General features: G+C 39.3%; 1 protein-coding gene across 1 annotated transcript; it reads left to right on the forward strand.

Annotated features, from left to right (window-relative positions):
* Positions 1-38: 38 nt before the first annotated feature.
* On the forward strand, positions 39-11,254 carry LOC106980921 (zinc finger protein 260-like). The gene is made up of 2 exons (XM_053213994.1): positions 39-3,472; positions 4,061-11,254. Exons 1-2 carry the CDS (start codon positions 3,460-3,462, stop codon positions 6,358-6,360), a joined length of 2,313 nt encoding a protein of 770 aa, XP_053069969.1. The 5' UTR covers positions 39-3,459; the 3' UTR covers positions 6,361-11,254.
* Positions 11,255-17,820: the final 6,566 nt, after the last annotated feature.

Genomic DNA, 17,820 nt, shown 5'->3' on the forward strand with positions numbered 1-17,820 from the left:
ATTTCTCCCCTCATGCTCCTGGATTTTTCTTTTTATATCTTTTTCTCAGCTTCCTCTTTTTCCATAATCTTATCTTCTAATTCACCTATTCTCTCCTCTGCCTCTTCATTCCAAGCTGTGGTCCCCTCCGTTTTATTTTGCACCTCATTTATAGCATTTTCTAGCTCCTTCTGACTGTTCCTTAGTCCCTTGATCTCTGTAGCAATAGATTCTCTGCTGTCCCCTATACTTTTTTCAAGCCCAGAGATTAATTTTATGACTATTATTTTAAATTCATTTTCTGTTATATTGGTTAAATCGTTCTTGATCAGTTTGTTAGCTGTCACTACATACTGGAGTTTCTTTTGAGGAGAATTCTTCCGTTTCGTCATTTTGGATAGTCCCTGGAATGGTGTGGAACTGCAGGGCTCTTCCCCTATGCTGTCTGGGGTAACTTGTGTTGGTGGCCGAGGCCGCAGTCAGACCCGATGCTGAATGGGGAAAATAGGCAGCCAAGAACAGTCTATCCAGGAAGACTATCATTCAGACTAGAGGGGAGAGAGATTTCCAGTCAAACAGAAACTAAAGGAGTTTGTGACCACTGGAACAGCCCTTCAAGACATGTTTAAGGATAGTCTTTCAGTTCAGAGGAGAGACCAAAAGTGAGAAAGACAAGAAAGTATCAGAAAAAAATCTCCAGAAACAATGCCAAAAGTAATAGTAAAATGGCAGCAGATAGGTATCTAGTCAATAATTCCTTTGAAGGTAAATGTACTATGCACTCCAATCAAAACACATAGCGTGTCTGAATGGATTTTAAAAAACCCAAACCGATTAATCTGCTGCCTACAAAAGACTCAATTTAGACCTGAAGCCGTCTGCCAATTGAAAGTGAGGGGCTAGAGAAGTTATCATGCAAATGAATGTCAAAAGAAGGCCAGTGTAGCAATATTTATATTCGACAAACTAGCCTTTTTTTGTTCTTGTATTGTGGTTATGTCCTCTTTGGTACCAGGGTAATGTCTGCTACCTAGAATGATTTTCAGTGGGTTCCCTCTATTCTACTATTTGTAGAATTTGGATGAATTTTATCAGTAATTGCTTTTTTAAAAAAATATAATGTTCTCCATTACCTTTTTAATAATTATTTATTTTGAGAGAGAGGAGAGATAAGAGGGAAGAGGTAAGGAGAGAGGGAAATAGAGAGAATCCCAAAAAGGATGCCCACTGTCAGTGCAGAGCCCATTGTGGGGCTGGAACTCACAAAGTGAGATCATGACCTGAGCCAAAACCAACAGTTGGATGCTTAACCAACTGAGCCACAAGGGCATCCAAGGAGTTACTTGTTTAAATGTTTGGTCAATTGACCAGTGAAAGCATGTGGTCTTGGTCTTTTCCAAAATGTCTAATATGTTAGTGTATGATTGCTTTAGGAATCTTTTATCACACTATATGTTTCTGTGGGTAACTGTTGCCTCGTTTTCTTTTCCATTTTTTGTTTGTGGGTTTTTTTTTCAATGTAAATGTATTTAAGGTATTGCCAATTTTGTGTGTTGTATTGGAGAAATGGAATTACTTTCAATGGTATGTTATTGTTTATTTGGGTGTTCATTTTACTTCTTTCTTATTTTTCTTTAGTGTTTCCTTTTACAGAATTTTATCTAAATTTCTTTTGTTCATTGAGTGTAATAAAAGAAAAAAGGTGAAATACAGTAATTAACTCAATCATTTATAGCATAAAAAATTGAAAGTGGAGGGTCTAGTAGAAAAATTAGCAAAAATGAATAATGGTTACCAAAAAAAAAAAGTTCCCTAGGATTTTATATAGATAATTTCATCCTCTAACAATGATAATTTTGCTTTTTATTTTCCAATTTGTTTCGATTTTAGAATTGTTTTATTTATTTTGAGAGAGTGGGAGTGGGGGAGAAGCAGAGAGAGAGGGAGAGAGACAGAGAGAGAGAACCCCAACAGGCTCTGTGCTATCAGCATGGAGACTGATGTGGGGCTCAAATTCACAAAGTGCCAGATTGAAAACCAACAGTCAGACAATTAACTGAGCCAACCAAGTGCTCCCAATTTAGTTTCCTTTTATGTATTTTTTTCTTGCCTAATTGTTCTGAATAGTCCCCGTACTGTGTGGAATGGACATGGGAACGTTGCTTTCAATACCTTATTTCTGATCCTATAGGAGGAGCTTTCAGTCTTCTCATCGATTATGTTGGATTTCAGCCTTTCACACATACATGATCTTTATTAGGATGAAGTAGTTTCCTTTGATTCTTCCTTTAGTGAGTATCTTTAATCATGAAATGGTGTACAATATGCTCACTTCCTGTCCTGTATCAATTAATCCTGTCTTTGTGATCTTTAGTCTGTAATGTGCAGTCCCAACTTGATAGTTTGCCATATGGTGAAACACCCTTGAATTTCAGGAGGAATTCCCAGCTGATTATGTCGTAAAATGGTAAAACGTGCTTTTGATTCAGTTTGTTTTTCATTTGTTTATTTGTTTTGAGAGGGAGAGGAAGGAAGAGGACAATGGGAGGGGCACAGAGTGAGGAGGAAAGGGGATCCCAAGCAGGTTTTTCAGTTTGCAATGAGCTGGACATGGGGCCTGATCTCACGACTGAGGTCATGACCTGAGCTGAAGTCAAGAGTCAGATGCTTCACCGACTTAGGCACCCAGGCTCCCCTATTTGCTTAGTTTTATGGTGGACGTTGCATGAATATTCCCCACACATAGTCATTCATAGTCTTCTATACTTATAGCATCTTCCTTCAGCTTTGATAACCTGTTAAGGCTGGAATGATCAAGGTTTTCATAATTTCCCTTCTCTTCACTCCCTAGAAATGTCTGGGGAGATTTCAAGGACTTTATCATGTGTGTCTATGAATTATTCCGTGAATTCATCTGGCATAAGCATTTTCCTTGTTGGAAATTTATTTTTATATTTATTTTTAATTAAAAAATTTTTAATGTTTTCATTTATTTTTGAGACAGAGACAGACAGAAAGAGACAGAGCATGAACAGGGGAGGGGAGGAGAGAGAGGGAGGCACAGAATCCGAAGCAGGCTCAAGTCTCTGAGCTGTCAGCACAGAGCCCAATGCAGGGCTCAAACTCATGGACTGTGAGATCCTGACCTGAGCTGAAGTCAGATGCTTACCTAAGTGAGCCACCCAGGCGCCCCACTGGGAGTTTATTTATTACAGTTTTAATCTACCTAGTAGTTGTAGATCCGTTGATTTTTTTTCTTTTTTTTTCTTTTTTTTTTTTTTTTGAGTGTGAGAGTCAGTAAGTGGGGGAGAAGGCAGAGGCATATATAGAGAGAATCTTAAGCAGGCTTCTTGCTTAGGGTAGAGCCTGATACGGGGGTCCGTCACATGACCCTAAGATCATGACCTGAGCCAAAATCAAGAGTTGGACGCTCAACCAACTAAGCCACCCAGGTTCCTCTTTCATTATGTTCTTTTCTCCATGATGATGTCAGGTAGGTTATACCTTTTTTTGAAATAGGTACTTTTTTTTTTGATACCTATTTGTTAGCATGTAATTATGCTTTGTGCCAATTATAATTATTTTTATATCTATATCACATGTACTGTGTCATGTTACTTCTTCACTTCTGATTTTAGGAGAACTTCAATTATTCATCCTTACTTAATGCTGTTATAGATCTGTAATATTTTTGGGTTATTTCTGAAAACAAACTCGTCCTGTTGTTTTATTCCTACTTTTGCTATATCGTATTTTCATCATTTCTGTTTGACTTTTAAATTAAATGTCCTTGCTTCTAAATTTTGGCTCATAGGATACTTTCCTGATTCTTTGTGGCACAGGAATGTGATTTGTGCTACACCATTAAACAACTACAGGATGATCTATTAGGCTATGTCTTCAACACATTGTATGTAAGTTTCTGTGTCAAGGAAGAATGACATCCCGATGAATCCTTCTCAACCATCTTCCTGACATTCTCTGACTGATTTGAAGGTTGTATATTAGAAGTTGTCAGTACATTCATGTGAGAGTAGTAATTGGAATGATGTTCCTTTTTTTGTTATTTGCTATCTTTCAGCTATAGCTTCACATGGCACCCAGAACCTCCTGCCAAAGCCATGCATAGAAACCTCTTCACAAAATGTGTCACTGGGTACATGGAAACATCATGCCCTTGAGAATTTACACTTGATAAACTGCGACAGTGATAGAAAGAATGAAGCGCATCAGAAATTTTATGAAGGACGTGGTCCAATTGAGATGAGCGCCCATAATAAGAACCTCACGGCCACAAGTGGTGAAGGACATAAAACATCTTGGAAAACGGCCCTTTTTACATCCACTATTTGTGCAAAGGAGTGTGCATCTGTAAGAAGTTCCAATCAAATACGCAAACATACATATTTGTGCAACGAAAATTTGGAACATTTGGAAAGTTACCCAATCCACACTGAAAACAATGCTTTGAGCCATTGTGAAAGTGGGATTGGATTGGCCTTTCATTCAAATATTTCTAAAACTCAGAGATTCAAAAATGAAGATAAAAGGCCTAGGACGTCTCAATTTGGGAGTCGCTTCATAGAGGAGGTGACCGTACAACATTACCAGAGCATTTTCAGTGGAGATACACTGGCTCAATACAGTGAATCTGAGACACAGTCTAACCAGGGATCCCATGTTAGCAAACATCTGAGGACTCTGCAAGAAAACCATTTTGAATCTAATAAAGATGAGGAAGTCTTTTACCCAAACTCCAAGCGTACCAAGAGTAAGAGAACGCAGAGGGGAGAAAATACTTCTAAATATGATGAATGTGGGAAAGCTCTGAAGCAGTCCTCCAGTATTGCTGATCATCAGAGGATTCGTGTGGAGGAAAACCCATACACAGGTAATGAATCTGGGAACATGTTTAGTCAATCGTTAAGTCTAAATATGTATAAGACAAGTGGTACTGGAGAGAAAAGGTACATTGGCAAGGAATGTGGCAAAACCTTTGACAGGCACTCGACACTATCTCAACATCAGCAAATGCATACTGCAAAGAAAATTGACAAATGTGAACAAGGTGGTCAAACCTTTAAGGATCGGTCATCACTCCATGCACATAGGCAAATCCATACTGCACCTCACAAATGTCAAACATGTGGTAAGGCCTTTAGCAAGCAATCATCCCTTATTCAACATCACAGAATGCATACTGGAGAGAAACCTTACAAATGTGAAGAATGTGGCAGGGCCTTTAGCCAGCAATCATTGCTTATTCAGCATCACAGAATCCACACTGGAGAGAAACCTCACAAATGTCAAGAATGTGGCAGGGCCTTTAGGCAGCAATCATCCCTTATTCGACATCACAGAATTCATACTGGAGAGAAACCTCACAAATGTCAAGAATGTGGCAAGGCCTTTAGCCAGCCAGCATCCCTTACTAAGCATCACAGAATGCATACTGGAGAGAAACCTTACAAATGTCAAGAATGTGGCAAAGCCTTTAGCCATCCAACATCAATTAGTCGACATCACAGAATTCATACTGGAGAGAAACCTTACAAATGTCAAGAATGTGGGAAGGCCTTTAGCCAGCAATCATCCCTTAGTGGACATCACAGAATCCACACTGGAGAGAAACCTCACAAATGTCAAGAATGTGGCAAGGCCTTTAGACAGCAATCATCCCTTACTCAGCATCACAAAATCCATACTGGTGAGAAACCTTACCAATGTCAAGAATGTGGAAAAGCCTTTAACTACTCCTCACGACTTACTGAACATCACAGAATTCATACCGGAGAAAAACCCCACAAATGTAAAGAATGTGGCAAGGCCTTTAGCGAATACTCAGCCCTTACTCGACATCATAGGATTCATACCGGACAGAAACATTACCAATGTAACAAGTGCAGCAAAACCTTTAATTTGTGTTCCAGCCTTACTAAGCATCACAGAATCCATACTGGAGAGAAACCTTACCAATGTCAAGAATGTGGCAGAGCCTTTATCCAGCAATCATCCCTTACTCAGCATTACAGAATGCATACGGGAGAGAAACCTTACAAATGTCAAGAATGTGGTAAGGTCTTTCGTCAGCAAACAACACTTACTCAGCATCACAGAATTCATACTGGAGAGAAACCTTACAAATGTCAAGTATGTGGCAAGGTCTTTAGCCAGCAATCATCCCTTAGTCAGCATCAGAGAATTCATACTGGAGAGAAACCTTACAAATGTCAAGAATGTGGCAAGGCCTTTAGGTTGCAGTCAGACCGTAATGGCCATCACAGAATTCATACTGGAGAGAAACCTTACCAATGTAAGACATGTGGCAAGGGCTTTACCAAATGCTCAGGACTTCGTCAACATCACAGAATTCATACTTGAACCAACCTTACCAATGTAACGTGTGCAAAAGGCTTTAATCACCAATCATCCTTTATTCAAGATTACAGAAATCATCTTGGAGCAAATGTTACAGAGTTTAAGATTGTGAGGGAATTTTTCCCCCCACTTTTTAAAAAGTTTTTCTTCGATAGAATGAGTGGGAGGGTACAGAGGCAGACACACACAGAGAATGAAAAGCAGGTTCCAGGCACCAAGGTTTTGGCACAGACAGCTCAGAGTCTGATGCAGGGCTTGAACCCATGAACTGCTATATAATGACATGAGGTGAAGTTGGATGCTTCACTGACTAAGCCACCCAGGCACCCCAAGACTGTGAGAGAACTTTTAAGGACAGCTCAACGCTACTCCACACCACAGAATCCACATTGAGGATTAACGATACCCAAGTAAACAATGTGGCAAGGCTTTAACCAATGCTGATCCCTGATTTCGTGTCAGAGAATGTGTTATAGAGATGATTTTTCACATAGAAAGATTCTGGAAAGCCCTTTAATGGTGCTCAAGCCTCATTCCACACCACCAAATTCATACTTGAGAGATCCTTACAATTGTAGAGAATGTGGTGAAACATTTCACTCGTCTCAAGCCTTACTCACCATCACATTGTTTATACATAGGAGGAACATTGCAAATGTGATGAATGTGGCACATCCTCAGGTGGAAGTCCTACGTTATTCAACATCATAATTCCCATATGAGAGGAAAACTCTAAAATGTAAAGAGAATGACAAAGCTTTCATCTGGAACTCAATCCTTATTCAATATCTCCAAATGCATGTGAGTTCAAACCATTCAAACTTAATGCATGAGGAAAGCCCTTCTTCATAAATATACCATTTGGAAAACATGAGAGAGTACCAAAAGGAAAGTAAGTTGAAAGATTGAAGTATTTAAAAATATATTTAACTGAACAGAAAATGTCAACACGTGTCACAGGATTCACAGAAGAAAGCAATAAGTCAGTGTATTCAGACATTACATCAAAATACTTATTAGAAGGAATAATACAAAGGTAAACATTTAGATAATGTATATGCTTATGCTTTAAATGATAAAAGGGATGGCGTTTTGCATACATATACTCTCAATATTTTTACATTAACCTATTTAAATTTTGTGACTAGTAAACATTAGTATGCTTCTTATTCTCAAATCACTTCAGAAAATTCATTTATTCCTAGTGGGTGTGTGAACATATGTGTCTGAGTATTGCTACATCAATGATATGAGTTCCCTTCTTTCTTGGGTGGGACTCATACATATGTAATTTTCCATGGAAGGTGAAGAAGAAGAGTTGAATAAAATCTATATGGAGATACTTTCTGTGCCTCTAACCTTGCTGTAATTATCATGAAAGAGGTGTTCAGGACACCATTGTCCATTTATTTCAACTAAAAGTGTGTATCACAAATAAAATGTTGTCCTAAATGATCTTAAAGGGAAAGAGGGTCAGTCCACTGAAAAACGTGATGCAGGTTCATCATAGCAATAGTTACAAGTACAGAATATCAATATCAATATCCTGATGTAATTGAAAGGAAGAAATCTTCACAGATATCAGAAAGAGAATAGCAAAACCTTCCTAAAATGGCTAGGATACTACATTCACATTTTTGAACAATCACCTCAGGCCTGAAGGAATTTCAGTAGGCAAACTTAAGCTGTACATAACTTTAAATAGACTGTCGTGTCTTCTTGAATCTTCATGGTAACCATGGAGCAAACTGGTAATCGATACCCAAAAGATAAAGAGAAAAGAATCAGGGTTTACCATTCTTGAAAATCATCAGATCACAAAAGTAAAGAGAAAATGGATAAGAAAGGGAGCAAGAATTCTAAAGTAGCCAGAAAACCATGAGAAGAATGACAACAGTAACTCCATGCCTGGATCAATACTTCCTTTAAATATAAAGGGACTAAATTCCCCAATCAAATGATAGAGATTGGCTGAATGGAAAGAAATCCAAGACCCAATCCTATGTTGTGTTCACAAGACTCACATCTGCTTTCAGAACACACTCAGCCTGAAGGTGCAGATATTCAAAACGATATTGCATGCAATCGGAAACCAAAAGAAATGGGGTAGCTATGCTTCAGACAAAATAGACTTGAATGCAAAGACTATAATAAGACACGGCAAGATCCGTATTAAACAAATGGGTCACTTTGTACACGGTTTTTAGTTAATGCACTATTTGGCAGAAGGCAATAAAGTCTCCCCCTGTTTTGGTTTTGGAGGACAATAATAGTTTGGTTCTTTAACTCATACTGACACATTGAAAAGAAACACCTTTTTCCGTAAGTGTGGGTGGTGTTTGTGCAGATGCCTGAATTGTAGTTTGTGTAATGTTTCTCCACATGTGTATGTTATGACGCTTTGAAATGGCTACTTTATATTCAAAAACCGATTGCTACCTTTAGAGGGCTGGGGAAAATAAAAAACAATAAATGACAATGTGAGAAAGACTATTGCTTCCAGATTTTGAAGTGTGTGGGAAAATACTGTTGCAATGAAAATCTTGGTAATTTACTGCAAAAGCAGCCAATAGTTGATCAAAACCAAATTGTACAGGCTAATACATCTTTCCCAGACTATTCACTTTTCGAACACCATGCTATTGTACCTCACAATTTTTTCACTCACATGTTATTTGCTTTTCATTGTTATCTGCTCTTTTAAACACATCAAGCAAGTTATTTTTTATTTCAGGCATGGTACTGTAATATACCTGTCAGTAAGATTTCCGGTATTTCTGGGCAGTTCTTTGTATACATTTGCAATGATCAGTTTTTTATGGGTCATTGTGTCTATATAGCAGATTTATTTCAAGTTGAGTTCTTTCTGAAATGTTCATCTTCCCATAAGCTAACCTTACATTCCACTTGGGTCCCACATTTTGGATTACATTACATGTGACCAAAGTTTTTATACATTCCATGTCTATTTACTACATAGAAGACATTCACTCCTTTAATGTAGGAGAAAGGTAGCTATACCAAGTACTTAGGATTTGTTTGTGTTGCACTAAGCTGTAGGTTTGTATATGTGTATACCATTTGTATTGACAAAACATTTAGTTGTGTCTTGCTTTTTGTTCCATGAATTACATAATACACTTATTGTGCATTGAATTGTTGTGTTGATTTGGTCACATTTGGATACATGTGCATCACTTAATTTGAAATCATTTTCTTTTATAGATATAAAGTAATGTTTTATAGTTTTTAGCTGCTTTTGCTAAGAACAGAACTGAAAAAATAAAGGAGTCAATTCCACCAAAGGATAGAACTTGTATAAATATTTATCCCCCCCCCCACATAAAAGCACCTATGTATGTATACAGCAGGATTTCAGCACTGCACTTTCAATAATGGATTGAGTATTCAGACACGACGTCAATATGAAAACATCGGACTTCAAAGACATTCAGCAGACGGACTTACAACATTGCATGCAACAGCAGCAGAAAACTTTCTTCCCACACGGACACAGAACACTCTCCAGTATAGATTATATGTTGGCACACAAAAAAAGTCTTAATAAATTTATGAGTGAAATTCTATCAAGCATCTTTTAAACCACAATGGCATGCACCTAGAATCAGGTAAATGGATAAAACTAGAAAACTCACAAATATGTAAAAACTAAGCAACATGCCCCATTATTCATAATAACCAAGACAAGAAAATAACTTGTGTCCATAGTCAGTTGCGTAGATAATATGCTGCATATATACAATATAGGCTGGCTAAAATGAGCAATGGTGCATTGGTCTCTTAGTCTAAGCACACTGAGGAATTACTGTCTCACAGTTCTGGAGGTTCTTGAAGTCTGAAGTAAGCTGTTAGCAGGGCCACACTGCTAACACTCAAGAATTGAGACTTTGCTCTTTCTAACTCCTGGGGACTGTCAGCTGTCCCTGGTCTGGCTTGGCTTGTAGATGTATATCACTCCATCATTGACTTCATCATCACACCTTGTTCTGTGTGTCTTCATTTTTCTTTTCTTATAAGGATACCAGTCATTGGAGTAAAATTGACCCAAATCTAGCATGACCTCATTTTAATGTAAAGACATCTGCCAAGAGCTTACTGCCCAATAAGGGTACAATTACAGGTAATGAGGGTTAGCACTTGGGCATATTTATTTGACGCACACTATGTAACCCACACTAAGGCTAAAAGACACTAGGTTGTGAAATGTGACTGAAGGGTTAAGGCAAACTACTCATTTTAGGTTGGGAGTGGAGTGTAGGCAGGGAGAGTAAGGCTGGGCTATATGTGTTGAGAGAATAAGAGGGTAAAAAGAAGTCCTAGGAAGGAGAGGAATAATGGATGACAAATTAATTCGCAAAAGGGAGTGAAGTGACAAGGTTGGGTAGAGAGCATAGAAACCTTTTTGCCAATGAAGGATTAAAGAAGATAGGGATGGAAGGGAGATAGTTGCCTGTGACTGGAGTACTGGGAGTATTCAGTGCTCCAACCACAGAGAAAGAGTAGAAAGAAAAGATGATGCCTAGGAAACATCATGGGCACAGGGAGTTAGTGTGGGTGGACAGAGACCTTCAGAGCTGGGAGAACAGTTGGCATCAGGAGGCTAGAGGGATCATGAGAAAGAGTCAGGAAGTGTAGAGTTGGGGGTAATAAGTGCAGGGACATGAGGAAACTAAGGACTCCTGATAAATGTTAGCTGGCATACGAGAGCAGTGGACATAAAAGACACAAGAAGTGGGCTGACGTATTGGAATGGGGAAGGAGGAATGAATGGAGAATGGAGTATTTAGGGGCAGTGGAAGGAGGGAATTCGGGATGAGGGCTGTGGGATCACGTGAAACATGCTTGTTGGTATAGAGGTCTAATACACCTAATGGCATAGGGCTCGCTGCTGTCATGCAGAGCCAGCTTCAGATCCCCTGCCACTCTCTCCTTTTGCCTCTCCCTTGCTCATGCTCTCCCAAAAGCAAACAAACATGTTTATTTTTTAAAAGAGAAAGAAATACATGTGTCGGGGTTCCTCAGTAGGTGGAGTGTCCAACATCGACACAGGTTTTGATCTAACGGTTCATAGGTTTGAACCCCACATCAGGCTTGGTGCTGTCGTGCTGAGCCCGCCTCACATCCTCCGTCCGCCTCGCTCTCTGACCCTCCTCTGCTCAAACTTTCTCAAAATTAAACAAACATATACAAATTAAAAAAAAAGTGCACCTGCAGGACTGAGAAGAGCAATGAAGAAGACTAGAAGTGTCATTTGCAGGGAAAGAGTCAGGTTTCATGGATATCTAGAGGCACCAGGAGTGGAGACTGAGGTCACAATGTGGGACACAGAGAGAGGGGTGGAGATGGGGGAGATGACAATTGCAGGGTCCCTTTGTACATCATGGATTCATTCTCATTAAGTCTCTGATTTGCACTTGATTCACAATTGTGAGTGGTGTCTAAGTTCAGCCCACAAGGCAAAAAACTTACTTCTATAAAACACCCAGTAATCCTTTCAACTGAATAGACAATAAAGGACCACAGTTGAAATCTTGAGTAAACAGTGAGACTCAACACTTTTTCTCTTCGGACATACCAAGCACAAGGTGTGCCCATGGAGATCATGTGGAAACCATGGTAACAAAATGGATTCTGCCAACAACCTGAATTGTCCTGGAAGTGACTGCGCTTGTAGACGTTCCCAAGTAGATCAAATGCCTCATGAACTTTTATTTTATTTTATTTTTTTATTTTTATTTTTTTAATATATGAGATTTATTGTCAAGTTGGTTTCCATACAAAACCCAGTGCTCATCCCAAAAGATGCCCTCTTCAATACCCATCACCCACCCTCCCTTCCCTCCCACCCCCCATCAACCCTCAGTTTTGAACCTTGATTTTAACACCAGAGTGCCCTCCACAGAAAGCTGAGCCAAGTCCACTGAATTTCAGACTTATTAACGACAGAATTATGTTTTTATAGTTCCTAAATGCATGCAATTGATTGTGGTAGTGGTAGAACACAACTACACCTAGGCATGCCATTAATTGTAAAATGAAAATGATAAACTCATAAAGTATTTAAATCAAGTAAAAATCTCCATTAATTACCTACATCAATAATAGATCGATCTTCATACATAACAGTTTTAGGTTGAGGTGGATCCTGCCTACTATGCACTTTCACAGTATATGCAAATTGCATTTACAATTGTATAACACAAAGACACTAAAATAGTTTGCACTTGGTTCAATGTTTACATAAGTATTGTCACATCGACTTAATCCAGTGCTTTCCTTAACCATGCTACATGAAAGTGACATTTTCACACAGGTAGAAACGGATCTACTGCAACATAGAAACACCTCATATCCCAAGGTAATTGTAAAGAAAACCTCCATGTGGAAACATTCTTTTTTATACAACTGCATGGTTGAATGTATCTGTCTTCTGTTATCACACACATCTTGAAATGTGGATGTTTGGTTTGTATATATGTGAATTACTTGGGTGGTTCTGGGACATGGGATTGTTGTACCATAAGAACCATTCTTATAATGGGTGGACAACTGCTAAATCACACTGGCAAATGGATTAAAAAACAAACAAACAAACAAACAAACAAGGTGCCCTAGTGTTTCAGTCAGATGAAAAACTCATTGGAATTTGGAGCCCAGCTCATATTCCCAGGGTTGTGGGATCCAGCCGTGAGTTGGGCCCCACTCTGAGCATGGTGCCTGTTAAGACTTTCTCTATCCTCTGCCGCTCTTCCCCTGCTTGCACTATCTCGCTCTCAAAAAAAAAAAAAAAAAAAGAAAAAAAGAAAACGAAAAAAGAAAAAAGAACAAAAAGAAAAGAAAAAAAACACAATGACAGCAACAACAAAAAACATAAATCTGGTAGTATCCTACCAAATGTGTTTCCACTGTGAAGTAAATTAACTAGGGAAGCCATAACCTGAGGAGGCTCTAATGCCATGGCAGCCTCTGTAATGAAACCACAACTTGATTCTCAGTCATTGCACTTGAATGGAAAAAAAAAATATGAGCAAATAATTGCAGTCAATTAGGACTCCCAAAAAGAAGGGAAATGCTTAAGATATATCCAATCAACCACTGCCCTTGCTTTGTTTCCACATGGTCTCTGTAAAAACCTTACTACCATTTCCTACAGATCGAGCATGTCTATCTATTTGCAAATAAGAAAGAGAAATTAAATGGTCAAATTAAGGCTTGAAAATTGGAACGTACATCAGTTCATCTTTTAACCCTACACAGTACCCCTTTTCATTTTGATTGCTTTCCCACATGGTTTGAACACCTTGCCCACTTGAAACTTGGGCAGAAGACAGCGTGACACCTTTCACAGCCTCTCACCATCCCCTTTGCACATGCACCTAGGACACCAGTGTGACTCTGCCCTCCCTTGCCCAGACTTCAACTTTGGCAAAGGCTCTCCATAGCTCCTGAACAGACAGTTTCCCCAACAAATGTACATGACTGCAGAGGACGGGTTGCACCTATAGCTCCTCCAGGGCCAGAACCTGCATTCATGTGCTCCTTTTCTCACCATCCTAGGTCTCCAGGGCACTAGCTTTGAATCCCATCTCAACCAAGCCCACACACCTGAGTTCACATTTTTGATAAACTGACACCAGAGTCTATGTCCAGATCATTCCTCCCTCTGAACAATGTTGTAACCACACCCAGAGTTTTTCTTTCTCTTCTGTTTAATGTTTATTTATTTTTGAGAGAGACAAAGACAGAGTGCACGTGGGTTAGGGGCAGAGAGACAAGGAGACACAGAATCTGAATCAGGCTCCAGACTCTGAGCTGTCAGCACAGAGCCCAAAGCAGTGCCAAAGCCACAAACTGCTAAATCATGACTTGAGTCAAAGATGGATACTCAACTGACTGAGTCACCCAGACCCCGTTATCATACCAAGAGTTTTTGATGTCCTCTCCCAATTCTGTCTTTCCTGTTGCCAAAACTTCCCACATGTGCACAGAGAGAATGCAGGTGAAGCCCTCCAGGACCCGGATGAGGCCCTTCCAGCAATGCACAGGACCACAGAGAAGGATGGGGAGTAGGATCTGGTTACCCAGCACCACACTGTGTAGTAGAAACTCATAAGCCAACCATCAGTCCCACCTCTCCAGTGGAACTTCTCACGTTCCCAGTTGCCGGTTTCATACTTCAGGCCTAATATTGTGGGTACACAGCTCAGCTGCCCCAGAATATGAGTCGGGAATAGTACTTCTGCCTACATGGGGCTTGCAGACCCTAACAGAGACTTCTCCCTTCAGATTCTGTCAAAAATTACCTCTTACACCACAAAATTTTTCTCCACAGATCCACTGCTAGTCTCTGATCCTCCCTTCTGAGAACAGAGTTCCTGACTTTTCTACCTGCTGGGCGGCCCAAGTTGGCATTCATACTTTCCTGACATTCAGACTCACATAGAGGAGAGAAAGGACTTACAGTTTGGGGAGTCAGTTTCACTTTTCTGGTTCAAACTGTGCTTCCAAGGTAATATGTCGCGTCTCATCTTCCAGTTCTGGGATGTCCATTGACAGTCACACATTCAAATTGACCAAATACACAAATGCAAATGATTGACCCATCAAAATTTCCTCAGAGCCTCTATTGCAGCCTTCTTTACTATCTCCCACTCTGCTGTGTATACTTGTGCCCTCACCTCCAATATTATTCTTAATATTATTTTTAAGATAATGCAAAAGAAGAGAAACAATCTCTACTCCCAGGAAGGCTCACCCAGCAACCAAACCCTCCTCAATAAATGAACATATCATACTCATTTCCCAGGGTTTTAGAAGGAAGAAGTCACATAAAATAAGATTACCAACCCAAGGTAAAAAAAAATTACTTTCAATTCCAAAACCTGTTTGCTTCTCAAAGAGAATATAAATTCACCCACATATAGGTGATGACAAGAATACCATATGACAGCCTACCCAGGGTGAAACAACCTTTGACAAATTATCATGAAAAGAAACAAACAAGGTAAGTCATACCGAAAATGTATGGGTAATATTGACACAACAAATACACATATAATGTTATTGACAATTGACATCTGACTGATTCCTATTTGGATTAAAACTGATACAGTCTTCTGGGTGCCTGGGTGGCTCAGTTGGTTAAGCGTCCAAAGTCAGCTCAGGTCATGATGTTTGGGTGTGTGAGTTTAAGATCCACACCTGGATCCGTGCTGAGAGCTCAGAGTCTGGATCCTGCTTTGGATTCTGTGTCTCCCTCTCTCTCTCAGAAGTAAATAAACAACCACAAAAAAACACCTACAGTTTCTTCAAAAGCACTCAGTTGAAAATTGTTATCCAAAAGCATAAAAAATAGATGAAATCCAAAAATACAATTAATTAGTGTAGTGGCTATTATCATCAAAAAGTAAGGTTTATAGAGAGCATTTGACAAAATATAGCATCCTTTCTTGATAAAAACCTTCAAGAAAGTAGGGATAAAAGGAACATACTTCAACAATCAGAGAGGCCATATATGAAAGGCCCGCAGATAACATCATCCTTACTGCAGAAAATCTGACAGCTCTCCCCCTAAGGTCAGGAACACAACAAGGATGTCCACTCTCACCACTTGTTCAACATAGTACTGGAAGTCCTAACCTCAGAAATCAGACCACAAAGAGAAATACAAGCCATCCAAATTGGCATGAAAGAAGTGCAACTATCACTCTTCACAGAAAACATGATATTCTATGTAGAAACCCCAAAGACTCCACCAAAAAACTGCTAGAACAGATACATAAATTCATCAAAGTTGTAAGATATAAAGTCAAAACACAGAAATCATTCGCATGACTATACATCAGTAATGAGGCAGCAGAAGAAGAAACTAAGAAATCAATTCCAGAGCCCAAATGTCCATTGACGGATGAATGGATAAAGAAGATGTGGGGTGTGTAAACACACACACACACACACACACACACACACACACACACACACAATGGTGTATTACTCATCAATCAAAAAGAATGAAATCTTGCCATTTGCAACTACATGGATGGAACTAGAGGGTATTATGCTCAGTGAAATTAGCCAGTCCGAGAAAGGCAAATATCTTATGACTTCACTCATAAGAGGCATTTAAGATATGAAACAGATGAACTTAAGGGAAGGGAAGCAAAAATAATGTCAAAACAAGGAGGGGGAAAACATAAGAGACTCTTAAATGCAGAGAACAAACTGAGGATTGCTGGAGGGGTTGGGTGGGGACATGGGAAAAATGGGTAATGTGCATTAGGGAGGACAATGTTGGGATGAGAACTGGGTTTATCATAGAGGATGAATCACTGGAATCTCTTCCGGAAATCATTAGAGCACTATGTGCCAACTAACCTGGATGTAAAATGGAAAAAAGAAATGAACTTAAAAATAAAGAAAGAGATCGATTCTATTTAGAAGTGCACCAAAAACTGCAATAAACCTAGGAATACACTTAACCAAAGAGGTAAAATATTTGTACTCTAAAAACTATAGAAAACTTCTAAATGAAGCTGAAAATGACACAAAGAAATGGAAAAGCATTACATACTCATGGCTTGGAAGAACAAATATTCTTCAAATGTCTATACTCTGCAAAGCAATCTACGCATTCAATGCAATCCCGAACATAACAACACTGATATTTTTTTCAGAACTGGAATAAACCATTCTAAATGTGTATGGAACCAGAAGAAAACATAAATAGCCAAGTGTTGAAAAAGTAAAGGAAAGCAGGAAGCGCCACAATTCTGGACTTCAAGCTATGTTATAAAGCTGTAATCAGCAAGACAGTATAGTATTGGCACAGAAACAGACAAGTAGATGAATGGAACAGAATAGAAAACCCAGAAGGGGACCCACAGCTATATGGTCAACCAATCTTTGACAATGCAGGAAAGAATATTCAAGGCAACAAGACAGTCTCTTCAATAAATGGTGTTGGGAAAACTGGAGCGTGACATGCAGAGAAATGAAAGTAGACCATCTTCTGGGGTACCTGGGTGGCTCTGTTGGTTGGGCATCTGAGTCTGGATTTCAGCTTAGGTCATGATCTCGTCGTTCATGGGTTGTAGCCCTGTGTCAGGCTCTGTGATGTTGGCGTGGATTATTCGTTTGGAATCCTGTCTCTCTCCTTCTCACTTTCTTTCCCTCTCACCGCTCCCCTGCTCATGCTCCCTCTCTCTCAGAGTAAATAATTAAACTTAAAAAACAAAGACATTGGACCCCTTTCTTATACCATACACAAAAATAAATTCAATACAGATGAAACACCTAAATGTGACACAGGAAACCATAAAAGTCCTACAGGAGACCACAGGCAGCAATCTCTTTGACCTCGGCTGCAAAAACTTCTTATTAGACATGCTGGCACAGGCAAGGAAAACAAAAGCAAAAATGAAGTATTATGACCTCATCAAGATA

The sequence above is a fragment of the Acinonyx jubatus genome, unplaced genomic scaffold (assembly GCF_027475565.1).
Source record: "Acinonyx jubatus isolate Ajub_Pintada_27869175 unplaced genomic scaffold, VMU_Ajub_asm_v1.0 scaffold_85, whole genome shotgun sequence".
NCBI classification, from domain to species: Eukaryota; Metazoa; Chordata; class Mammalia; order Carnivora; family Felidae; genus Acinonyx; species Acinonyx jubatus.